Source organism: Chiloscyllium plagiosum, chromosome 33 (assembly GCF_004010195.1).
Source record: "Chiloscyllium plagiosum isolate BGI_BamShark_2017 chromosome 33, ASM401019v2, whole genome shotgun sequence".
NCBI lineage: Eukaryota > Metazoa > Chordata > Chondrichthyes > Orectolobiformes > Hemiscylliidae > Chiloscyllium > Chiloscyllium plagiosum.
Window position 1 is genome coordinate 19,851,582 of NC_057742.1, and position 27,517 is coordinate 19,879,098.

The 27,517-nt window shown below is 39.7% G+C and overlaps 1 protein-coding gene across 7 annotated transcripts in view; it reads right to left on the reverse strand.

Annotated features, from left to right (window-relative positions):
• The window catches only part of hdac5 (histone deacetylase 5), a 330,777-nt gene that overhangs the window by 227,478 nt on the left and 75,782 nt on the right, over positions 1–27,517 (reverse strand). For 2 of the 7 annotated variants that reach the window (XM_043675108.1, XM_043675110.1), the window contains exons 2-3: positions 18,292–18,407; positions 16,213–16,400 (exon numbers count right to left, since the gene is read on the reverse strand). The exons of 2 other annotated variants lie outside the window; for them this stretch is intronic. In XM_043675108.1, the coding sequence (XP_043531043.1) occupies positions 16,213–16,234 (22 nt within the window). In that variant the 5' untranslated portion in view covers positions 16,235–16,400; positions 18,292–18,407. The remainder of the gene's footprint in view (positions 1–16,212; positions 16,401–18,291; positions 18,408–27,517) is intronic. 3 more of the 7 variants (XM_043675112.1, XM_043675111.1, XM_043675109.1) reach the window with 3 other exon arrangements.

A 27,517-nucleotide genomic window follows, 5' to 3' on the forward strand; every position in this document is an offset into this window, starting at 1 on the left:
ATTTCAGCTTGTGACACTATCTGGTGCCCTATTCCCACTTTAAGAAGCTGTGGTTCAAACCTCTTACTGGAGTTCAAATTGCCAACTTCAATTTACTACTATGCCAAACCTTTGTTTGATTGATTCAGTTCTGAAAAAGTAAGGCATTGTTAAAGACATCTATTTAGATGGACAATCTAAAGCCAATCACTATTGCATTATAGTTTGTGAGATCCTCTCACCAAATATTTTATTGGGTCTGTCAGCAAACCAACAATGACCACACTGTAAAAGTTATAAACTGGCAAGAAAATAGGGTTCTCCAAAAATCTGAAAGATGGTATATAAAATGTGAGCCTGTTATTACTTCTTCCACCACCTTATTTCAGATTTGAAATTAATTTCCTACAAAATAAAATAGAAGTCTATTATACATGCAGGGTTACTGAATAGGTGTGTGGCATAATTAGCATTATTTCGAACATGATTTATTTACCGCATACTAATCAAAAGAAATTTATATCAAATTAAGGCTGGATACAGTGGTAGATTTAAAAATGATATTAATTGAAAAACAGCCGAGTTCAAAAAAAGTATCAGCCTTTTTTCCAATTAATATCCCTTTTAAACATATTGCGACACTTTTTTTTAAAGACTCAGAATGATGGAGGCAAACTAGATGCAGCACAGTTGTTTTCTGCCTAGCAATTCCTATGGTTGCAGAAAGTAACCATTGCTCAAAATACTGTAGCAACCCTGGGAAGCTAGAAGAATTCACGCTGAAGCTTCATGGATGGGAGAAAACTGAGATTAAAAACAGTGGGAAGACAGTTTGGAATATTTGGATATTGAAACTTGACTTTGTTCTCAATAGTCCCAGCACTTTTTCTGTGCATTACAGTTTCACATTTGAGAGGAGTTTGGCTTTGTCTATCCAAGAGATGTCTAGATTTGTGTATGCAAATAGTGCCACTTCATTCTCTTTGCAATGTAGCAATTTGTAAAAAATAATATAGGCCAAGCAATCATCTTACCCATAGCTCTAAAAATAGCACGTTTGTGCTGGTATAAGAACTTCTTCAGATTCAGTGGATCTGAACGTGAGAAAATTAGTCAACTATTTATTTTTAACATATAGAAGAATGTATCAAAGCTTAAATTGTGGACAAGAAATATACGAAACTACAGAACAGAGTCTCAGCAACTTGTATTTACAAACTTGTATTTACAAATCCTTCCAAAAAGCAGGATCTATATTCTTTCCATTTTGCAGTCAACTAATTGAAAAAAAAATTAACATCTATTTGTGGAGATACAGGTGGTACTGAAACAGTGTATAAAAAATCCTTGTTTAAATGGATGCCCTTGATGGTATTGTTTCACTTTATATGTTAATTGAGCATGTAATGGAGCCTTTCAAGACTAGAATTCGTTTTACTGTCATTTCCTGCACACAATGGCTCTTCCCCATTCCCAACCTTAAAGGTGTGGTTTCTCAGCACATTTTACCTCAGAACTGCACCCTAAACAGCCTCCACAACCTCCCAACTCCCTGCCCCAGCTCACCCACACACCATCTTCCTCTTCTGAATCTACATTCCTGACCAAAAACCAGATTAAATCTGGAACTCCAATACAGTGGAAGATGCTGAGACTTTTAAAAATCCATGTTTCTAATAAAAAACTTTCAAAGATGCTGCTGTCTCTTTGCTTTGCATCTAAGCACTTTGCTACAACAAGAATTTAGGAGAGGGAAGCAATGAGAAAGAATATTTTTAAAACACAAGGATTGTAAAAGCTCTACTGAACCATCAGGACTTGAGCTTCGATGACACATTTTTCATTCATATTTTAAAGTTTAAGTGAGGGGCTTACTGCTGTCCCCTTGACATATAACCAAATAGAAGAAACAGGAATACACAAATAGACTCAAGTCTGCTCCACTATTCAATGATCATGGCTGAACTGACAATGGTTTTAACTGTAATTTAATGTGTCTCATATAATCTTTAACTCCCCCTAGACCAAGTCAGTGTCATAGAAATCATAGAAGCCCTACAGTGTGGAAAAAGGCCATTTGGCCCAACAAGTCCACACCAACCCTCCAAAGAGTAACCCACCCAGACCCATTCCCCTATTGCTCTAGATTTACCCCTTACTAAGGCACCTACCTGCACATCCCTGATGGCCACTTCACCTAACATGCACATCTTTGGATTGTGGGAGAAAACCGGGAGCACCCAGAGGAAACCCACACAGACACAGGGAGAATGTGTGAACTCCGCACACAGTCGCTCAAGGCTGGAATCGAACCTGGATCCCTGGCACTGAGAGGTAGCAGTGCTAACCACTGAGCCACTGAGCCATAATGTCACAGGAAAGAAGACTGGGAGAAGTGTGTGGCAATTCAGAGTCACTGTTAAACAGATTGGGAGTAGTGTGCGGCAAGTCAGTATTACTGTGAAGCAGAAATTGCAACAAATCAACAACATTAAAGTGAACTGCTGGATCAGACATGCATTAGAGGGGTAGTAACGGCATGAAATAAAAGCAATTTGAGTATGTGGAAGCCGGTAGACATTGATCCATGGTGACTACATCTACAGCAAAGTTTGGTTGCTCAAGGCATTTGCTCAGAATTAATGAGCTACAGCCAGAGCTTGAGACACTCCAACACATCTGGGTGGAGAAAACTTCTCTGAACATTATTTCAGATGACAGTTACACTCCTTAGGTTAATTTGTCTGTGTTCAGGAACTGAATGGTCGAACTGCGAGTGACACAGGTATTGGGTTCCAGAATTTAGTTTTAGGACGAACTTCAGCCACTTCCCCTGATGAATTAGTATAAGAAGCTTGCTTCCAGGGAATATAGAATTCATTTGCTGTAGTCCATGCAGGTATCAACAACATAGGGAGGAGGTAAAGATGGTGCTACATGTGGCAAAGGAACCTCAGAAGGCAATGATCATAGTATAATTCAATTTATTCTGCAATCTGAGAGGGAGAAGATAGAATCAGAGGTAACAGTGTTTCAGCTCAATAAAGGCAACTGTGGAGACATGAGGGAGGAGCTGGATAGAATTGACTGTGACAACAGCTCCTATTTCTGACGAAGGGCTTTTGCCCGAAACGTCGATTTTCCTGCTCCTTGGATGCTACCTGACCTGCTGTGCTTTTCCAGCACCACTCTAATCTAGACTCTGGTTTCCAGCATCTGCAGTCCTTGTTTTTACCTACCTGACATCAGCCTCGCAGGAAAGACAGTAGAAAAGCAAAGGCAGGAGTTTCTGGGAGTAATTCAGGAGGCAATAGAGATTCATCCCAAGGAAAAAGAAGCATGATACAGGAAGGATGAGGCAACCATAGCTGACTGGGCAAGTCAGAAATATCATAAAAGCTAAAGAGAAAGCATATTCAGAGGGACCTCGATTATCCGAACGAGATGGGTGGGCACTATTTCGTTTCGGATAACTGATTATTCGGTTAATCGATTCAATGCCTTTCCTCTGGGGCTCGGAGTTTTCTATTTAGTCTGCTCCCCATTCACGAGACTAGCAGCAGCACACCACTGCTCCCCTCATCCCATCCGTCACCAACACACCCCGCCCCCTCTCCAGAGCAGCCAGATTGAACACCAACAAGACTGCTGCCGCCGCCTTTTGGGAGCAGGTGTACGTACACACACACACACGTTTACTGCAACTTTTTGACAGGTTCCACCTTTGCCCTGTACAGGACAATGTTAGGGAGATTATCTGGGGAAGGGGGTTTAGGGGACACCCCTCTGTAGAACTGCAGGGAAAGTGTGGGAAGAGAGAGAGAGGGGGATGGGAGGTCAGTCATTTAGAGATGATATCTGTGCTCCCATCAGTCCAGGACTGTTCTTGACTGTAAACAAATGACGCGATCAGTGCTAGACACACGTCATTGATGTAATGTTTCTATCGGGACCTCGAGATATCCTTTGGATAATCCGATTTTCGGATAATTGGTATTCGGATAATCTAGGTTCCTCTGTAATGTGGCGAGGGACAGTGGGAAACCAGAGGATTGGGAAGCTGACAAAGCTCAGCAGAAGACATAAAAAATGAGAGAGAAGATTAAATATGAGGGTTAAGTTTGTCAGTAATATAAAGGAAGATTAAGAGTTTATTTAGATATATCACGGGCAAAACGAGAGGCAAAAGTGGACATTGGGCCACTGTAAAATTGCGCTAGCGAGATAGTAGTGGAGAACAAAGAAATGGCTGATGAACTGAATATTTACTTTGCGTCAGTCTTCACAGTGGAAGACACAAGTAATAACGCAAAACTTCAAGAGACTGAGGAGCAAAGCGGAGTATGGTGGCCGTCACCAAGGAGAAGGTGCTAGGAAAACTGAATGGCCTGAAGGTGGATAAATTACCTGGATCACATGGACTACACCCTAGAGTTCTAAGGCAGTTAGCTGAAGAGATAATGGAGGTGTTAGTGGTGATCTTTCAAGAATCGCTAGAATCAGGTAGGGTCCCACAGGACTGGAAAATTGATAACATGACACCCCTGTTTAAAAAGGCAGTAATGCAAAAGACAGAAAATTACAGATCAATTAGCCTAACCTCAGTCGTGAGTAAGATTCTGGAATCTATTGCGAAGAATGAGATTTCTGAATACACGGAAGCGCGTGGCAACATACGGCAAAGTCAGCATGGTTTCATCAAGGATAGGCTATGTCTGACAAATATGCTAGAATTCTTTGAGGAAGTTAGACCAAGGAGAGCCAATGCATGTTATCTATCTGGACTTCAAGGCGGCCTTGGACAAGGTGCTGCACAGGAGGCTACTGAGTCAGATAAGGACCCATGGTGTCAGAGGCAAGGTGCTAGGATAGAAATTTGGCTATTTGGCAGAAAGCAGAAGGTGGGAATAAAAGGGTGTTTCTCAGGATGGCAGCTGGTGACATGTGGTGTTCCACACAAGGCTCAGTGTTGGGAACACAATTTTTCACTTTATACATTAATGATCTAGATCATGAAACTGAGGGCATTCTGGCTAAATTTGCAGATGATACAAAGATAGGTAGAGGGACAGGTAGCATGGAGGCAGTGGGTAGGCTGCAGAAAGATTTGGACAGATTAGGAGAGTGGGCAAAGAATTGGCAGATGGAGTACAAATGTGGGAAAGTGCGAGGTCATGCACTTTGGTAGTAAGAATAGAGGCATGGACTATTTTCTAACTGGGAAGAAAATTCTGAAGTCTGATGTGCAAAGAGACTTGGGAGTTCTAATCCAGGATTCTCTAAAGGTAAACTTGTAGGTTGAGTCAGTAGTTTGGAAGACAAATGCAATAATGGCATTTATTTTGAGAGGACTTGAATATAAAAGCAGGGACATACTTCTGGTACAATCACATCTGATTGCGGTATGATACCTGCATATTCCAAAGATGTCCCACTGACCCTGACAATATGATTAGTCAGCAGCCCAGTTACACATGGAAAACTAGTTCCCTAATTTTGGCTTTGCATCTCACCAACAGTGAATGCATTGGCAGACCAGGAGGCCTACCATAATAAAAAGTAATAACATAGCTCAAAATAAAAATAATACGACAATTTTGGATACATTAGGGTAGCCTGTATGTGACTGTCCACAGCACACCCTTCAACTTCTGAATGAGGCACAAAATATGACAGGCATGTTATTAAAGAAGAGGTCTTCTAAAAAGCCCCTGTTTAAACTCCACGATGCATCCTGGAATGAAAAGATTTCACTTGTGCCTTTGAGATATGTGCACAAAGAAAGAGTTTTGATATTCACGTAGTCAGATTGCTTCTCAGTGAAATAATTTAGTTATGTCCAGGTCTTGAGCAAAGTCCCACTTCACAATGAGATAGTTGCTATCGGGGGTCAAAAATAATCCATGCAATTTTTATGCTTGTGCTTTCAGTGAAAACAACCAACATCAATTCAGTCATACTTTTCTACTTGTTCACCATGGGACAGAAGAAAAGCAAACTTCACAGAATAATTGTAATAAATTTTCTGGTGTGGAAAATAGCTGACAGATTGGTTACCAATAACAGAAGAAAAAAGTAACAGCAAACTTTACAATTAAGCCTCACAAACAGCAAAGTGGAGGAAATATTATATGCCCAATTATCAGCTTTCATAAGGCAAAGTAAGGCAAGTGATTTTCCTCCTAATTATGATTGTTTAAATTTCTATACAAATGTTGAATGCAAATGAGAGTTTTTGCTTTGTGAACTTCATAAACTAAGTCCTAATGAAAGATTAAACTACCAAAAAAATGGATAAGTATTTCCACTTTAAAGAGAATATGTTTTGTAGTATATTAAAGACTGCTCAGAATTGTCTCACATAGTTTGGTAACCACGAATAAAGAAGAAAAATATGACAACAGGAAGTCATTTAAACATTTATCTGGAGCTCAAAGTCTTGAAATTATTCAAATGAAAATTAATGAACTCCCAAAACTCAGTTTTAAATGTTCTTTAACACAGATGTGGTTTTGAATCCAAGTGCAACTGTGTGAAATTTCTTCACCGTGTTTACTTTAAAAAAGTAACTAAAGTTTTGTCAAACCTAATCTAATGACAATCAGCCCACACAAAATTGGCCATTAGTTGGGCATTGCTTGAAATGTTTTACAAAAGGCAAACTTCATCCACAACTCTGCAAACAGCTACTCTTTTGAAAATAGACTTGATACACAGTTGCAACTGGGTACAGATACACCCCTGCATCTCGTTAAATATCTTACCAAAGGTGCCTCAAGAGAGATGCTGAATCCAGAAAGTCATACAGGCTCCTTTCCAAACACTGATACTCTTCATTCCAACAAACACAGAAATGAGAAATTTTGAGGCAAGTTTGTGCCCCCCTCCTAAAAACAGGTGATGCCCAATTATTATTTGCACTTCTTAAAAAAATTTCCTCAGATCCTTCCTCATCGATTAAATGTTTAGGCTACAAATAAATCACTGTGTACTTGTATGGAATCAATTCTCTCTCACAAAGGAAGCTACTTCATCCAATTCCAGCATATTGAATCGTTTATTATATCTCTATAAGACAGACAACAAAAAAGACAAAGACAAAGAATGACAAAAAAAACTCAATCAAGTAAATTAACTACCATTCCAATGCTAGATTTGTTGACGAATCCTGTGAAAATTTTTTAGACTCTTGAAACTGAACAGGGATGCATTATTCATAATGTTAGTACACCAAAATGCTGGGAGAATGAAACAGCAAATTAGTTTCCACAAATGCAGCATTAGTAAACTATCCTATTTACAAGTAACTAATGAAAAAAAAGGTGGGCAAGGAAAGGAAAATGCAAGCTTTTATGATTGACAGTAAATAATAACGAGTAGTGTTGCAACCTTTTCACTCGACAGAATTTGACATTAACTTTGAGCCTCTTGCTGATGTCTATCATGAAGTTCTCTCAATAAAAAGATCAAATTTCAGAACAACAAATGCCCTAAGATCATCTACCTGAGGAAGAAATTTGTTCCCTTTCAGCTACTTCATTGAAGTATGTGCACGATCAAGCAGTGCTGCAGCAAACTGTTCAGTTATGCAATCAGGGTACGCATGCAGTGGGGCTGTAACTGATTTCTCTATCCATTCATGCAAGTGGAACTTCTAATACTATCAGAGGATTATACCATAATGAAGCAGGTAGAAGGAAAGCAACTCAAGCCTTTTAATTCAAGATGCAATTTATCATTTGATAAATCTGAATTGTCTGTATTGTCTAACCTCAGTGATTTGACATAACAGAGAGCAGTCCTTCAATAAGTCAAGTCCCTAAATTACTGAGCACAAATCTGTCGTCATTCTCCTTGAAACTGCCTGCCTCTGTTCCCTGCCTGCTCTCATCTATTATTCTGACTGGCAACATGACTTGATGTTACAATAGTTGATCTCCCACAAATCTAGCCATTGGACTAATCCCCTCATAGCAGTTATAGGAGAAAGTGAGGACTGCAGATGCTGGAGACCAGAGTTGAAAAGTGTGGTGCTGCAAAAACACAGCAGGCCAGGCAGCATCCGAGGAGCAGGAGAATTGATGTTTCGGGCATAAGCCCTTCTTCAGGAGGAAGTATTCCTGAAGAAGGGCTTATGCCCGAAACATCGATTCTCCTGCACCTCGGATGCTGCCTGGCCTGCTGTGTTTTTCCAGCACCACACTTTTCAGCTCATAGCAGTTATAGTAATGAATACTAAATCAATACAGAATCTATAATAAGGTTAATGTTACGTCTAACAAGTTACTTTTTTTAAAATATAGCATGCATTCATTATTTTCCATTAGATATTGGTTTCAAACAAGTGTCTCACACAAAGGAAACAACAAATCTTACAAGTTTCACAAAACTGACCAGTCCAATCATTAAAACAATTCCAATTTCTTTCAGCAAATATGTTGTTTCCTCAGTTAACTAAAGAGAGTTCCTGCATATTCTGATTACTCCAAGCATAATCACTTATTCTACCAGTAGGACATACACATTCAATATTCATTATATTCATCTGATGTGGGCATCATTGGCTAGGCCAGCATTCATTGCCCATCCCAAAGAGGAAGTCAACCTTATCACTATAGGTCTGGAGTCTCATGTAGGCCAGACTAGATAAGGATGGCTTATTTCCTTCTCTGAAGGGTGTTAGTGGACCAGATGGTTTCTTCGTGACAATCAACGCTGGTTTCATGATCATCATCAGACTCTAGACTTCAATCATTGGTGGAATTTGGATTCAATTATCTGCCATAGCTTTGTTGAAAGTGACAGTCAGGAGATGAAAAAAATCCAGTATTGTATGAGTGACTTAACTATAAAGTTAGGGCCTCACCATATCTATCAAAAACATTTCAAAACTGTTTACACAAACTGAATTATATACAATTGATATGTCTTTTATATGGGTAAATTCTATTGTAAATATAATAATGAAGGAAAACTCACTGTAGATTCCATTTCTTCAAATTTACAAACATGCCTGCTGATCCTCTGATACATCCTTTGTAATTGGAGCAGTTTTTGTAAATACGTTGAGAACACCCATCTCTACTTCTCACTACTCCCTGATCCCATAATCACCTCTCTAATGTGAACAAGTCGTGACAAGAGTCATAAATCAAATAAAACTATCCCTGACTAAGAATTAAGATGACACATCCCTTTCTACATATTTCTTCTTTCCATATATTTGACTACCTTGCCACTAATCCCATCCTGCCTCCACTCAAGCTGAATCACATCTTGTGAAATCGAGTGTTCTTTTCAAGTCAGATCTGAATTTATGTTTCTCTTGATAACATTGTCTAACTCTGCTCCTCTCAGAGTCATAGAGATGCACAGCATGGAAACAGACCCTTCAGTCCACCTCGTCCATGCCAACCAGATATCCTACCCTAATCTAGTCCCATTTGCTAGCACTTGGCCCATAGCCCTCTAAAACCTTCCTATTAATATACCTATCCAGATGCCTTTTAAATGTTGTAATTGTACCAGCCTCCATCACTTCCTTTAGCAACTTATTCCAAACACGCATCACCCTCTGCGTGAAAACGTTGTTCCTGAGGTCCCTTTTAAATTTTTCCCCTCTCACCCTAAACCTATGCCCTCTCGTTCTGGACTCCCCCACCCAAAGAAAAGACCTTGTCTATTTTCCCTATCCATGCCCCTCGTGATTTTATAAATCTCTATAAGGTCAAGCCTCAGCCTCCAATGTTCCAGGGAAAACAGCCCTAGTCTATTCAGCCTCTCTCTCTAGCTCAAATCCTCTAACCCTGACAACATCTTTGTAAATCTTTTCTGAACCCTTTCAAGTTTCACAATATCCTTCCAACAGTAAGGAGATCAGAAATGCACACTATATTCCAAAAGTGGCCTAACCAATGTCCTGTACAGCCACAACATGACCTCCCAATCCCTATACTCAATGTTCTGTCCAATAAAAGAAAGCATACTTAATGCCTTCTTCACTATCTCATCTACCTGAGACTCCACTTTCAAGGAACGATTCCTTGCACATACAGTTTATCTTTTTCCTCAGTTACGTGCATTTCATTGTAATATGTACTTTGCATTATGTTCATGTCTTTTAACAATTGTATTGTACCATGCAGCTGAATATTGAACTCAGTTTTTCAAAATTACAGCCTTTAATACAGTCCTGCTCCTTTTGTGAACCAGCACTAAATTGTTATTGAATGTCCTTAAATTTGAATAGATATACAGACGGGATAAATGATAATGTTTTACAATTCGTTCACGGGATGTGAGCTTTCCTGGCTGGGTCAACATGAATTCCCCACTCATAGTTGCCCTGGAGCACCAGAGAATCACAGAAATGACACAACACAGAAGAGAGCTATTTGGTCCATCTTGTCCAATCCGAAGGGTCAATTGGTTAGCTGCTCCAATGCTATAGAAACCCTTGCTGTTTTATGAACAAAGGAATGGGCAGATCATTCAAATCATTGAGCATGTTCTGCTTAGAGTCATAGAGATGTACAGCATGGAAACAGACCCTTTGGTCCAACCCGTCAATGCCGACCAGATATCCCAACCCAATCTAGTCCCACCTGCCAGCGCCCGGCCTATATCCCTCCAAACCCTTGTTGATGAGATCATGACTGATGTGGATCTATCTGCCTTAGACTTAGATACCTTTATGCCCATAATTAACAAAATAAAAACTTCTCAATCTCACCCCATTCAAAACTGATAATGCCTATACTGTAGTATTTCAGTGTCAGTTTCATTTTAGTGTCCAACTCCTGGTTTGGACTAAGACTCTTACTCATGTCAATAATATTATGATGCAGAGGTAATTCTTCCAAATAAAGCACTGATGACACAGTGGAACAGTTAAAAAAACTCAGGCTATTATATCAAATACAATAACTCAAAATTAGGAATCCATGAGGTGCTGTGGACCACGAGAATCAGAGCTATATGCAACCACAATCTATAACCTCTCAGCCTGGTACATCCCTCCAGCCTATCATGTCTGAAAATTAACCTTGGTTTAATGCAGATACCAAAACCCACTAGGGTAGTATGTTGGAAATCAAGCCCACATTCCAGGAATCATCAGAAAAGTTAAAGAATTTTTTTTTTAAAAAAAGGACACAAAATTCCTTAATTTATCCAATTTCCAGATCCAGGATGGAAGAAAACATGTGTAAAAGTAACATACTTAACAAGATTTATTATTTATTACTAGTATTTGGATTCCAGCTACAGGTCAAGAGTAAAAACTATTAGCATATAATAATAAATTACAACTCTCATCTCCTTACAAACTTCCACTTACACACTGGCAGGGGAAAATAGATTATGGTTAAAGGAAAACTGGGAGAACAGTTTAGTGGTTGCTGTTCACAATTTGCTGCAACGATCCTTATGACTCTTGTGTTTGTTAGCACGTTGCTTTACATCGTCTTTCCACAGGGGAACTCCTACTGATTTGCAAGAGTCACAGGTAGTTGGTTGATTTCTAAAAAGGTCTCTGGTTGATCAACTACGAGTCAAATATTGAGGGCTCCCAGTGACATTCACTCCTGACTTTTTATACTGTGGCAATATCTGGTTGGCCTGTCTCATTAATGAGATAAGACATACCCAGACACATGAGCAGCAGTTTGGATTGTTTGTTAAAATGTATAATATTGCAAGTAAGACTGTTGCTTGACTAGCCTGTGGGGCATTTTCCCAAAGCTGGTCCTTTATTGCGTTGAGTTGTTAACCTGGTTATTTCCAATGGCAATTAAGTATCGACCACATTTCATAGAGTCATAGATTAAAACAGCATGAAGTAGACCTTGCATTCCACACCCGAGAGTCAAATACAGGCCAGGATGGGTAAACATGGCACACATCTTACCCTAAAGGACATAAGTGAACAGGATAGATTTTTATAACTATTCCATAGTTTCCTGATCAGTAGTTTTTTTTAAAATTTCAGATTTATTTTGTTAACTTCATTTAAATTTCTCAGCTAACATGACAAGACATGAACTCATGCCTTTAGATTATGCACCCAGGTCATCCTGATTACAATCAAGTAACTACAATGCTAATGCATTCACATAGGTAGTTCTACAAAAGCAGGACTATGTCAATACTGCAATGAAATATCATCTTAGATGATGTGCTGAAATTATAGAGTGGGGACTTTGAACCTCTGAAGCAAAAACATTATCAAACTGAAATCTAGGCTAATTGAATAGAGAAATAGATTAATTAACAAAAAAAAAAGCATTTACAATCACCTAAAAATGTACACAGAAATTTCTAAGATGTACATGCAGTATTGGTTCATATCATTTTACTTGATTTGCATTGCAAATGAAATTAAACATATTTGATTTTAAGAGAATAAAAGCTAATAGTGAAGTAAACTATACATTTCAGATTAGCAAATTCTCCTTTATTTGATAACTATATTCCTTGAACTTTTAACTGAACTAATTTAAATAATCAGCTAGAAATATCGCAATTTAACAATGACAATGGAATGTAACAATTTAATAAATGTAATGGCGGGGGGGGGGGCGGGGCAGGGGGATGGTGGAGGGGGGACTGCTCAGTGGTTAGCAGTGCTGGCTCACAGCACCAGCGACCAGAGTTTGATTCCCACCTCGGGCAACCGTCTGTGTGGAGTTTGCACATTCTCCCAGTGTCTGCACGGGTTTCCTCCCACAATCCAAAGATGTACAGGTTAGGGGAACTGGCCCTATTAAAATTGCCCACAGTATTAGGGATGTGTAGGTTAGTTGTATTAGTCTGGGGTAAATGTAGAGCAGTTGGGCAATGGGTCTGGGTGGGTTACTCTTCAGAGGGCCGGTGTGGACTTGTTGGGCCAAAGGGCCTGTTTCCACACTGTAGGGATTCTATATCATTCTATATTAAAGCACAATAATTATATTTAGATACATTTTTTCCCTAAAGTATGGGACCTCCATCTTTCACACATGACTGCAATTAAAACAAATTGAGTAAAGGGAAGAATTACTAACCATGTCTGGATTTAAGAAAATTTCTAATCTCCACAACATTGCTTGCCCAATACAGGGAAACCTCGATTATCCGAACGAGATGAGCGGGCACTACTTCATTCGGATAATCGATTATTCTGTTAATCAATGAAATGACACTCCTCTGGGGATTGGAGTTTTTAAAGTCTGCTCCTCGCCCGCCACACCCACTCCATCCAACACCACCCGCCACCCACCTACCCCACACACCCCGTCCAACACGAACGAAGCAGTGTTAGAACATTATTTGAATTAGTCACCACACACTGCAGCACAGAGGATCTACACAGAGCAGAGGAAAATTACCTATACAGCATATTCAAGAAGAACGGGTACCCAATGAAACAGTCTGCTGATTTCTCAGCAACAAACCCAAACAAGCAGACAAAATGTGCCCAGAAACCCTAGCCATTCTCCCTTTCATCAAAGGCATCTCGGAAATGACTGCCAGACTACTCAGACCTCTTGGCATCATGGTAGCTCACAAACCCACCAACACGCTAAAATAGCAGCTCATGAACTTGAAAGACCCTATACAGATAACATGCAAAACAAGTGTTATTTACAAAATACCTTGCAAACATTACATTGGACAAAACAATCAGAAAATTAGCCACCAGGATACATGAGCATCAACCAGCCACAAAAAAGGCATGACCCACTCTCACTAGTATCCATACATACAGATGAGGAAGGACACTACTTTGACTGATGCAACACATCCATACTAGGACTAGCCAAACAGAGACATGCACGAAAATTCCAAGAAGCATGGCATTCCAATCGGAACTCCATCAACAAACACATCGAGTTCGATCCCATCTACCACCCTCGGAGAAAAAGAACTGGAAATGAGATCACCAACACAGTAAAAGACATCACCAATCCAAGGAAACCTAAACCCATAAACAGAAAGCGGGACATAATACCAGAGGCTCACTGATGATGTCACCCATTATGGTGACGAAATGTCTGAAAACAAACTTACCAGCTCAACGAGCAAATGAACATCCGGAACCTCTACCTGTGCTACAAATCTTCTCAAAAATCAGTGTTCACATTTGAGGCAGAAAAGTGTTGACAGATTATTATTGGTATTTTTCACTGCAAATCTGAAAAATTACTTTGCACTGGAAACAACTGTAAAGTTGCAACAGAGATAAAATAAAATCTTGCCAGAGGTGAAACAAATGAAACCATTCTTAAGAACACAAGAATATAAAATAATAAAAGGTCATTGGGCCAGAATAATCATATAGGATCAGAGAATCCCTTTAGTGCAGAAACAGGTCATTTAGCCATTGACTTTGCACCAAGCCTCTGAACAGCATCCCACCAGAATACTTTCCCCCTCACCCCCAAACATCAGCCCATCCCCGTAAGCCTGCATGGGGCTTTTACCATGGCTAACCCACCTAATCTGTACACCCCTGGACAGTACAGAGCAATTTTTAGCATGGCCAATCTACCTAACCTGTACATCTTTGTATTGTGGGAATAGCATCCAGAAGAAACTCACACAAACACAGGAAAAACATGCAAACGCCACACAGTGTTGCCCACAGGAATGTAACTAGGCTCCCTGGCTGTAAGGGGCAGCAGCGCTAACGACTATGCCACCATGTTTCATTGACATCTTTTGTAATCAAGACAACAGAGAGGAAGAGAGAGACACACAGAGATAGACAGAGAGAGAGATAGACAGAGAGAGAGATAGACAGAGAGAGAGATAGACAGAGAGAGAGAGATAGACAGAGAGAGAGAGATAGACAGAGAGAGAGAGACAGAGAGAGAGATAGACAGAGAGAGAGAAGACAGACAAAGAGAGAGAGAATCAGAGACAGAGCAACACAGAGAGAGAAAGAGACAGAGAGAGAGAGAGAGAAATGCACAGAGAGAGAGACACACACAGAGACAGAGAGAGAGAAATAGAGAGAACAATTAAAATTAGAACCAGAAGAAAAATTAAACATTTTCCTTTGCAGCTGTTATTCAAATACTATAGAGAAAAAAAACTGTCGTATTTTCAATTTTGTCTTTGTTAAACATACTAATTATGTGCTGACAACATTATATGCATCAAAATAAACTATTCTGAATGTTGGAAAGTGGAGATGAGTCCACACGTGTAATATTACTTGCAAACATTGTGGCAATCCAAGACAATGGGGGAACGAAGAGAGAGATGTCAGAGAAGGGGAAACTAGGTGTCATCTGCATACATATTAAAATCAACTCCATATCTGTGGATTCTGTTGCCAAGATGAGAAACAGGAGCGTGGCGAAGACATATCCTTGTGGGATTCTGAAGTAGATTAGATTCCTTACAGTGTGGAAACAGGCCTTTCGGACCAACAGTCCAAAGATGTGCAGGTCAGGTGGAGGCTGCAAATCTTTGGAATTCTCTAACACAACGGGCGGTTAAGATTGGGTAATTAAGAATATTCAATGCCAAGATAGACATTTAAGATATCTGGTCAGAATAGACGAATTGGGTCTATTGCCATGCTGTACAGTCCTATGACTTTGTGACGTGTGTTTGCATGTTTTAGTGAAGGTCCAAAGCTTACAAATTGATTAGAACATAGTTGAGGAAGCATTTTTTAAAAGATTGAATACCAAATATAATGTTTAAGCAAACTTATCAAGAAAGAAAGTAGGAGTTTATAAATATGAGGACACATGAAAATTGAAAAACAAAGTTGTTTATTCTTTTGTGCACACGATCATCAGGATTCAATCTGTTTCTATTAGCTAATTTATCACGCGGCTAGCATAGACCAATCAGCAAGTCTGTAGGAACTTAATAAGCATTCTCAAAATTAAGAGTACACAGTCACAAACTAGGATATTTTACTTTACTGAAAAGACTGATAAGATTTCATATATGCTTTTATGCCAAGACCACACATACAGCAATGCTTTAATAAAAACATTAACTTTGAGCATAAAGACAAAAAGGAAAATTAGCATGCAATTTAATTAATTTGATTACAAAATGACATATCAAAATTTATGTGACAATATCATACTTTCTCATGACAAAGAGATTAAGTTCTCCTCTTCAATTTAGTGGTTAGAAATCTCTGCGGTTAATCTTCTTTCATTATTGGAACTATTTATTTCATGGAAAAATAAATGAAACAAGCAAAATAGATACTGAAAACATTACCTGCGTTATCTGGAGAGCTCATGATTCACCTGGTCTCACTGCAAATCCCTGCCACACAATATCTGTTTGTTTACAACAAAAATGAGAGATCCTGCTGAGGCTGAAGATAATGCGAATACTCTTGGTTTTCTACATTAGGCTGGCATCTCTTCCCACTTCAGGAACAATTAATTCTTCAAACTCTGGTGCTGTATATTCAAAGAGAAACAAAACATTAATATATTATGCACTGTAGTGTGTAGATATAGAAAATAATTTAACGCAGCAAAAGTAAAACTTGAATTGACAAAATGTGCAAGACATTTGAGATAACTAGAATATGCAACTTGCCTCTTTTCTGCACATAACGTATGATTTTAAATGTAGTGATCTATACATTTAAACATCTTCTCTCCATATGCAAGTTGCTCCTTTTTGCCCTAATTTAGGTTCCTATAGCAAATAATTGAAATACCTATGCAAACTTATCATACTGTGACAGTGACAGCGCAATTTGACTGCCTTGCAAATGTTAAATCTTCAACTTTGACTGCAGAGTAATCCTTATGACCCAACCAAATCTACAACTGTTTCACAAATTGTTCAATTTTGCTATTCAGCTATCAACAATATGATTTAATTAAGTATTAGAAAATTATCTCCTTTGTGTTGCAGTTATCTCATACACTCCAAACCATTTAGAAGCATATAATTCATCTGACTTTACCCATACAGTTTGAGAGCAATATAAGTTATTAAAAAGCCTTCTATATGGAACAAAGCTTGTTTAGGTGCTTCCTTCATCATACTCTTGATTTAAAATACATTATCTGAAATGTGATTTATCCTTTGACCAATTGGGAGCAATATTATAGGTGGTCTGTTAATACAAAAAGTCATTGCAAAACGTCAGAATCATAGAATCCCTACAATGGGGAAGCAGGTCATTCAGTCCATAAGGTCCATACGGACTCTCCAAACAGCATTGCACCCAGACACACCCTTTTATGGGCAAATTAGTATGGTCAGTCCATCTAACCTGCACACCTTTGGACTATAGGAGGAAACCTATGCAGACACAGGAAAATGTACAAACTTCACACAGATAGACAACCAAGGGTGGAAATAATCTCACATTCCTGGCACTGTGAGGCAGCAGTGCTAATCACTGAGCTACCATGAGAATGTAAATCAGGTATGAGCAGATAGGGAAAGAGTTAAGTTTAGGGCTTCGTGATAAAGGCTCAATTAGCATGACTTTGACCAGACAAGAACTTGCCGTAAACAATGAGGTGCTGGAGGCAAGGGTAGTGGTTTAACCAGGTGAAGAACATCTGTTGTGTAATGCCAGTTAACGAGGTGATGAACATCTACTGTGTCATGCTTAATCTTTACTGTTGATGCTTGCTGATTGTAAAGGTCAATACAGATGATGCCTGATTTGGATGCTGCTCCCTATAAGTGACATTATAATTCCTTAAGAATCTGCTGTTTGAGAGAAGACCGAGAACTCATGTCTTTGTATACATGGGTAACTGCGCGCTCTCTAGGGCTCAGAATAAAGGTGACAAAGGTCGAGCCATACTGTATGCTTCAACTAATGCAGAAGCGGGATGACAACTGTGCTGCCCAAATATTAAGAGAAGTCAGATGAGAAAGGTCCAGCTTTCATACTTTATTGTCAATCAGAACTTCTGATTCTTATCCAGCTGGTAAGCATCTTTGCATACAAATGAACATAAGGCAAAGTTACAACTGGACACTTTTGCCTGCCAACATTCACTATCCATTTTCACAGATAGACAAAAGACTAGTCATGCAGTGGAAACGTGCACTGCACTACTCAACAGTCAAAGTAATCTGTGTTGGATTTTTTTAAAAAACGCTACGTGCGAATTTTATACATTGAACAAAGCTAAATTATTTGAAATAACCAAAAGAACAGGAACAACTTGCACTTTCATCGCACTTCTGGTGTAACAAGATTTTGTAAGTCATTACACATATTAGCTAACAGACATAATGCAAGAACAGGAAAAAGAACTAAGACAAGTCAAAGGGATGGTCAAAAAAGTACATTGTTCAGGAGATACCACTAACCAGAAAACGTAACTTCTCACCCCCAGCTTTATATATTAATGTAAAATCAGCTGTCTTCAATTCATCGACCTGAAGCTGGATTACAAAATGGCACAAGCTCTGTCAAATGCAGCAATCTAAATTAAGTGGGAAGAAATAAGAAAGACAAAAGCAATTAAAATAAAAACAAAGGACTGATGTTGGAAATCAGAAACAAAAACAAAAACAAAACTTGCTGGAAAAACTCAGTACCTCTGGCAGCATCTGTGGAGAGAAAGCACAGTACAAAGTTGAGTCCAGCGACCCTTCTTGAGAAGTAATTGTAACTAGGAAAAGGTTAATACATATATGCTAGAGATGGGGTGGAGATGGAGCCCAGAGCTCAAAAAACAGTTGGACAAAGAACTGGGTAAAGGTCAGCCTGGAAGAATCAATAGCTGCTAACAGGGACCATTAGTGTCTAACACTGGGTCATTTGTGCTAGCAGCCCATATCATGACAAGGTCTGGTGTGTTGAGGTTATGGCAAGGACATGGCAAAAGCTGCTCAAGCCCTAAAATTGTTGAACTCGATATTGAGTCTAAAAGGCTGCAGGGGTCCCAAACAGAAAATGAGGTGCTGTTCTTCTAGCTTGTGCTGAGCTTCATTGGAGCATGGCAGCAGGTCTGAGACAGCAATGCCTGCCAGGGTACATAGTGGCATGATGTGGCAGGTAATCGGAAGCTCACAGTCATTTTTGTGGACAGAATGTAGATGTTCTGCAAAGACAAAAGCAGTATTGCCTAATCACAGTGTGGCATAAATGGCATGGGTACAAAGGGCAAAATGATTTCTTTGCTGCATCGTTCTGATTTTAAAATTTCAAGTTGTGTGCCAAATAAAGATAACAGACAAAATTCTCACAAAATTATGGGAAAGTATTTGGCTAGTCCCACCTGCCTCAGAGAATGTTTGAACATGTGGATTAAAAATATATATCCACACAAGTTAAAGATATCCAGAGTACAGAGCAAGCTTCAAATTCATCTTATGGAAAGACTGTCTATGCAGTTTTGGAATGTTAATGGAGCAAAGAAAAAGCCTAAATGAATCAGATTAATGGCAGAAATTAGATTTCACAACACATCAACAAACTTGCCCCGTGGGACGCTGATTTATGGCAATCAATATCTCGATAGCATATGTGATTGGACGAATGTCCTCTAGTCCCATTACTCCACAGGTTACAACACAAAAATATACCCAAGTCTAATATAACCGATAGTATTCTTCCCTACCTTACACTTGGAATGAAAATATCCAAACAGTTCTTTAACGAACACCAATTAAATCAATTTTTGTAACGCCAATGCTCAATGAAGTTGCAGAATCGGTTAACACAAATGTGTAATATGAAAATGTAGGTGTTTAAAGCATAGAAATATACAAAGAAAAATATAAGACAGGAGCACTAGAAGGTTATTTGATCCCACAAGCCTACTCCACCATTCAAAATGATCATTGAGCTCAATATCCTCATCCTTCCTTTCCCAAAAAATCTTGATCGCTTTTTACCACCTCCTTGAAAATATGTTTTGGCGTCAATCGCTTTCTCCACAGGCTCACCACTCTGGGTGAAGAAATTTATTTTAATGAGAGTCCTGAAAGATTTATCCCTTATCCTTGAACTGTCTCTACTGGCTTTGGAGTCTTATATAACTGGAAACGTTTTACTGCAGCTAACTTGTCTAGTCTTTACAATTTTGTAGGCTTCTGCAAGATCCGCCTCCTCATTCTTCTTAACGCCAGCTATCATAATCCTAATCCACTTAATCTCTCCTATTACATCAGTCCTGCCATCCCAGGAATCAACTTGATAAACTTTCACTGCACTCCCTCTACAGCAAGAGCATCCTTCCTCAGATAAGACATCCAAAATTGCACACAACATTCCAGGTGTCACATTACTTCTAAGAAATGCTTTGTTAAAAAGAAAACTTTCAATGTCCAAAAGCTTTCAGTGACTTCCTACCACTCCATCACCTCCCCCCAATTCTGCACAGGTGCTCAGTGGTTGGCACTGCTGCCTCACAAGGCCATTGACACTGAACATAGAACATTACAGCGCAGTACAGGCCCTTCGGCCCTCGATGTTGCGCCGACCTGCCATACCAATCTGAAGCCCATCTAACCTACACTATTCCACATACGGCCATATGCTTGTCCAATGACAACTTAAATGTACTTAAAGTTGGCGAATCTACTTCCGTTGCAGGCAAAGCATTCCATGCCTTACAACTCTGAGTAAAGAAACTACCTCTGACATCAGTCCTATATCTATCACCCCTCAATTTAAAGCTATGCCCCCTTGTGCTCGCCGTCACCATACTTGGAAAAAGGCTCTCCCTGTCCACCCTATCTAACCTTCTGATTATCTTATATGTCTCTATTAAGTCACCTCTCAACCTTCTTCTCTCCAACGAAAACAGCCTCAAGTCCCTCAGCCTTTCCTTGTAAGACCTTCCCTCCATACCAGGCAACATCCTACTAAATCTCCTCTGCACCCTTTCCAAAGCTTCCACATCCTTCTTATAATGCAGTGACCAGAACTGTACACAATACTCCAAGTGCAGCTGCACCAGAGTTTTGTACAGCTGTAGCATAACCTCATGGTTCCGGAACTCGATCCCTCTATTAATAAAAGCTAAAACACTGTTCTTAACAACACTGTCAACCTGGGTGGCAACTTTCAAGGATCTGTGTACCTGGACACCGAGATCTCTCTGCTCATTTACACTACCAAGAATATTACCATTAGCCCAGTACTTTGCATTTCGGTTACTCCGACCAAAGTGAATCACTTTACACTTGTCCGCATTAAACTCTATTTGCCACCTCTCAGCCCAGCTCTGCAGCTCTCTCTGTAACCTACAACATCCTTCGTCACTATCCACAACTCCACCGACCTTAGTTCCATTCCAGTCCTTGAACAACTGTTTGTGGTGTTTTGATATCCTTCCCATATCTGCTTTGTTTCCCTCTGGGTGCTCCAGTTTCCTCCCACAGTCCAAAGATGTGCAGGTTAGGTGGATTAGCCATGGGAAGTGTAAGGGCTACTGAGATACAGTAGGGGGGTAGGTCTGGGTGGGATGCTCTTTGGAGGGCCGGTGTGGACTCGATGGGCCAAATGGCCTGCTTTCACACTGTACAGATTCCATGATTCTATGAAATCCATTTCTTTCTATTTCATCTACATTTCTTTTGGTTATAAACTTCTGTTTTATTGGTAAAGCAAAATCTGCAGTGTTGCATGTTCACGTTTCAGTTAGGAGAAAGTGAGGACTTCCTGAAGAAGGGCTTGTGCCCGAAATGTCGATTCTCCTGTTCCTTTGATGCTGCCTGGCCTGGTGCGCTTTTCCAGCAACACATTTTTAAGCACGTTTCAGTTAGACCCACTTTGTTAAAACCAAAATAAATCATAGTGTCTCCATAGTGCAGGAAGAGGACATTTGGCCTCTTGGTAAATGTAACTTGTAACAATTGTTTCTCTTAACTTTTCTTAACAGCTTATAATAAACAAACCTTTAACCTATTTGAAACAAAAAGGTTGACTACAGGCCTCTTTTAACTTGAATTGTTGCAATTTTTAAAAAAGTGGATAAATTCATTTAATCAGTGCACTGACCACATTTTGGACATACCATGAGACATAGTTTCAGGAAAATCTATGGATGCAATTAACCCCAGAGCCTCCTGTAGTCCTCGTGGCGAAACAGAGAAACACACAAAAGGGAAATATGTTGTATTTAATCCAGGAAAAAGACTACAGTTTCAAGATCTGCACACAGATAGATGGGAAACTTCATAAATCAGATTCCCTCAAAACAGAAGCAAAACAAAATCATTCTCGTGTCATGCATGCATTTCATTGTTATCTTGTTGGATAGCATTCCAAAAGGAGCAGTCACAAATTGCCAGTTCCATCCATGAAAAAAAGAATTCAATTAATTATTTTCAAAGATGATAGCATTATTGGTAAACTCGTGACCTTTACTGGTCTCAGTTAAATGGTGAAAATGCTGATTGAAAGATACAAATGACATCTGGCCCAATAATGATTCATATCATATCAAGTGTTAAGGGTTGTAATTGAGCCACTTTAGCATAGGGGAAAGTGAGGACTGCAGATGCTGGAAATCAGAGCCGAAATTGTGTTGCTGGAAAAGCGCAACAGGTCAGGCAGCCTGAAGAAGGACTCATGCCCGAAACATTGATTCTCCTGCTCCTTGCATGCTGCCTGACCTGCTGCACTTTTCCATCAACACATTTTCGGCCACTTTAGCATAAACAACTTCTTTAGGATCCCGCTGAGAAGGATAATGGAAGATTTGATACTTTTGGTTGCCAGAATTTCTCTTAAGCTTGTGCAACCCAACTCCCATGGTTAAACAGTTCTGAATGCTAGACATGCTTCAAAAATTTAGCCCAAGTTTAAGATCTGATAATAAGGTGTGACAAAGAAAGGGGCAACATTGCACAGAAATCAGTTTCCAGTTTACACTGAACTGTCTCTCAATATTCATGGAGAGATACACCCACATAAAAATGATAAGGACACAACTGATCAGCAGGTATAACTCACCAAAGGGAGAGAAGGTAAATGCTTTGGAGGACATTAGGATTTTTTTTAAACAGCTCTGTAAATCAATGTCACATTTATTAGATTATTCCTCAATGGAAAAAGCAATAGCAGCCAGTTTACCAGTAGTAAATGCTGGTAGGCATTCAATTCAGGCTGGTAGGCATTCAATTTCAATTTAGGATGGCATGAAGAAAGAAACCAAATTGCTACAAGCATTTGTAATAATACTGAAAAGAAAACACGAATTTCCATCCACAACACAGGAATTTCAACTCAATGTCTCACCCCAAGTTTTAAAAGTGATCAATATTATTTTCTGAAACTTTCTGGAAGAAATACAACAAATGGTATTTCCATCATTCCAATGTTCCACGTGAACAATCCTTTAGTCCAGTTGTTGAGTTTTAAAGAAGAAATGCAATGTTGAGGGATGAGAAGAGCTTTTTTTAAAACAAAGTAAATACCAACATTTTCTTGCTTTGACATTTCATTGAGACAATAAGAAAGAATGATGCTCAGTGTTAAATCCAGAGGACTCACCCTCATATGTGTCTGACTTCAGCCAAATACACTCACCAAAGGAGGCAGAGACGTAAACTGTCACATTCTCTTGGAGTTTGGAAGAATTGAATATTTACTAAAGAGGTACGTTTTAGCACATTGTGCTTTATCCTGAACTGGACAATAAAAATTTGATCCTTTGATTAAATTCCACATTATACCGTTACAAAACATGAAATAATGATATAATAGAGAAATTGCCATGGAATGTTATTTTATGGGGTTCCAAAGTTATGCAACTCAAAAATTCTCATCTCTATTCCGAAAGGGCTAGACCTAACTAAACTAACAATGCAACCCCCCACCTCCCCCACTTCATACACATTTCAGTGAAGTCACCCCTCACTCTTCTAAACACCAGTGGAAAGCTGCCCAACTTATCCTCAAAAAGTCAGTTTCTTAGTAATGGAATATAAATTTTGAACACATACTCAGTCTACCTATGTTAAGTTAATCTTAGTGTTTAATATGCACATATCAACTTTTTTTGACATAAACTGCCCTGCAAGAGTTGTTTCAAGTAGCTTATGAGCCATAAGATTTAGCAGCATTATATTTTGCAAATCAGGTTACCTTTACATGGATAGTTTGTGGGACATTTCTGATAGTTCATGTTTATTCTAGTCATGGACATGCACAGAATAGCAGAATAGACAGCATCAAAACATTGCTTATGAATCTATAGGTGTTATATTATTCATGCATTACTGTACTATATTTATGCATGCACATAATTAAAATAATGGATTTTCATTCAAAAGCACTATGTGTTCGCAGTAAAAAAAAAATCTATACTTTCATTAACTGGAAATTATTTTCTATGTCCCAATGTGTTATCCATGGCAGGTTTTCATTAACACCTCACCACAAGGTCGTGCCCTATAGATTACCTTTCCATAGATGATATGGCTCCACAACATTCAAATCACAGCCCTAATCTTAGAATTATAGAATGACCTTCCCTCTCTGCTGTAAACGTAGTCATGTCCATGCCAACTCTCTGCTGGGTATCCAGGTTAGATAAGTCAAATTGTCAAGTTTGCAGCTAAGAAGGGATGCAGTGATTCCCCTTCTTAGTTCACCACATCCTCAGTTAGTCACAATGGGGTTAATTTTGAAACAGATCCCTTCCCTTATGGATACCTTTTACACCCAGAGAGTTTAACAAAGAGTGAGTTTATTAATTACTACACGAGAACAAGCAACACAACACACATTCACAGAGATAAGTACTAAGAGGCAAGCTCAAAAAGATAGAAGTTAAAAAGAAGAGGATCAAGCCTCTGAAATGTTCACAAAGTGCAGATAGTTAAAACATCCTTTCAACTATGTCAGAATTCCAGCATGAACAGAGAATATCGAACATTACAGCGCAGTACATGCCTTTTGGCCCTCGATATTGCGCCGACCTGTGCAACCAATCTGAAGCCCAACTACCCTACACGATTCCATTTTCATTCATATGTCTATCTAAAGACCATTTAAATGCCCTTAAAGTTGGCGAGTCTACTACTGCTGCAGGCAGTGTGTTCCATGCCCCTACTACTCTGAGTAAAGAAACTACCTCTGACATCTGTCCTATATCTATCACCCCTCTATTTAAAGCTATGTGCCCTCGTGCTAGCCATCACCATTCGAGGAAAAAGGTTCTCACTGTTCACCCAATCTAACCTTCTGATTATCTTATATGTCTCAATTAAGTCACCTCTCAATCTTCTTCACTCAAACAAAAACAGCCTCAAATCCCTCAGCCTTTCCTCATAAGACATTCCCTCCATACCAGGCAACATCCGAGTAAATCTCCTCTGAACCTTTTCCAAAGCTTCCACATCCCTCTTAGAACGTGGTGACCAGAAACGGACACAATACTCCAAGTGTGGCCACACCAGAGTTTTGTACAGCTGCAGCATGGCCTCGTGGCTCCGAAGCTCAATCCCTCCAGCAATAAAAGCTAACACACTGTATGCCTTCTTAACAACCTTATCAACCTGGGTGAAAACTTTCAGAGATCTATATACATGGACACAGAGATCGCTCTTCTCATCTACACTTCCAAGAATCTTACCATTAGCCCAGTACTCTTTGATCCTGTTGCTCCTTCCAAAGTGAATCATCTCACACTTTTCCGCATTAAATGCTATTTGCTACCTCTCAACCCAGCTCTGCGGCTTATCGATGTTCCTCTGTGACCTGCAATGCCCTTCAGCACTATCCACGACTCCACCAACCTTAGTGTCGTCTGCAAATTTACTAAACCATCCTTCTACACCCTCAACTAGGTCATTTGTAAAAATGGCAAACAGCAGTGGCCCCAAAACAGATCATTGCGGTACATCACTAGTAACTGAACTCCAGGATGAACATTTCCTATCAACCACCATCCTGTGTCTTCTTTCAGCTAGCCAATTTGTGATCCAAACCGCTAACTCACCCTCAAACCCATGTGCAATATTTTGTGCAATGGCCTACCATGGGGAAACTTTTCAAACGCCTTACTGAAATCCACATACACCACATCAACTGCTTTACCCTTACCCACCTGTTTGGTCACCAACTCAAAGAACTCAATAAGGTTTGTGAGATACTACCTACCCTTCACAAAACCATGCTGACTCCTCTCCAGATGATTATAAATCCTATTTCTTATAACCTTTTTCAACACTTTACCCACAACCGAAGTAAGGCTCACTGGTCTATAATTATCAGGGTTGTCTCTACTCCCCTTCTTGAACAACATTTGCTATCCTCCAGTCTTCTGGCACTATTCATGTAGACAATGACAACATAAAGATCAAAGCCAAAGCCTCAGCAATATCCACCCTGGCTTCGTGGAGAATCCTAGATTAAATCCAACCCTGCCCAGGGGACTTACATATTTTCACATTTTCCACAATTGCTAACACCTCCTCCTTGCGAATGTCAATCCCGTCGAGTCCAGTAGCCTGTATCTCCGTATTCTCGACAATATTGTTTCTTACCATGTGAATACTGATGGAAAATATTCATTTAGCACTTCCCCATCTCCTCAGATTCTATGCACAACTTCCCACTACTGTCCTTGATCGGCCCTATTTTCACTCTAGTCATTCTTTTATTCCTGATATACCTATAGAAAGCTTTCAGGTTTTTCTTGATTATACCTGCCAACGACTTGTCATGTCCCCTCCTGGCTCTTCTTAGCTCTCTTTTTAGGTCTTTCCTGGCTTGGAGCTTGTAACTTGTAACTCTTAAGCGCCCTAACTGAACCTTCACGTCTCATCCTAGCATAAGCCTCCTTTTTCCTCTTGACAAGAGATTCAATTTCTTTAGTAAACCACGGCTCCCTTGCTTGACCACTTCCTCCCTGCCTGACAAGTACATACTTATCAAGGGCTTGCAGTAGCTGTTCCTTAAATAAGCTCTACATTTCAATTGTTCCCATCCTCTGCAATTTCCTTCCCCATCCTATGCATCCTAAATCTTGACTAATCGCACCATAATTGCCTTTCCCCAGCATAGAGTCATAGAGATGTACAGCATGGAAACAGACCCTTCGGTCCAACCCGTCCATGCCGACCGGATATCCCAAACCAATCTAGTCCCACCTGCCAGCACTCGGCCCATATCCCTCCAAACCCTTCTTATTCATATACCCATCCAAATGCCTCTTAAATGTTGCAATTGTACCAGCCTCCACCACATCCTCTGGCAGCTCATTCCATACACGTACCACCCTCTGCGTTAAAAAGTTGCCCCTTAGGTCTCTTTTATATCTTTCCCCTCTCACCCGAAACCGATGCCCTCTCGTTCTGGACTCCCCAACCCCAGGGAAGAGACTTTGTCTATTTATCCTATCCATGCCCTTCATAATTTTGTAAACCTCTAAGGTCACCCCTCAGTCTCCGATGCTTCAGGGAAAACAGCGCCAGCCTGTTCAGCCTTTCCCTGTAGCTCAAATCCTCCAACCCTGGCAACATCCTTATAAATCTTTTCTGAACCCTTTCAAGTTTCACAACATCTTTCCGATAGGAAGGAGACCAAAATGCACGCAATATTCCAACAGTGGCCTAACCAATGTCCTGTACA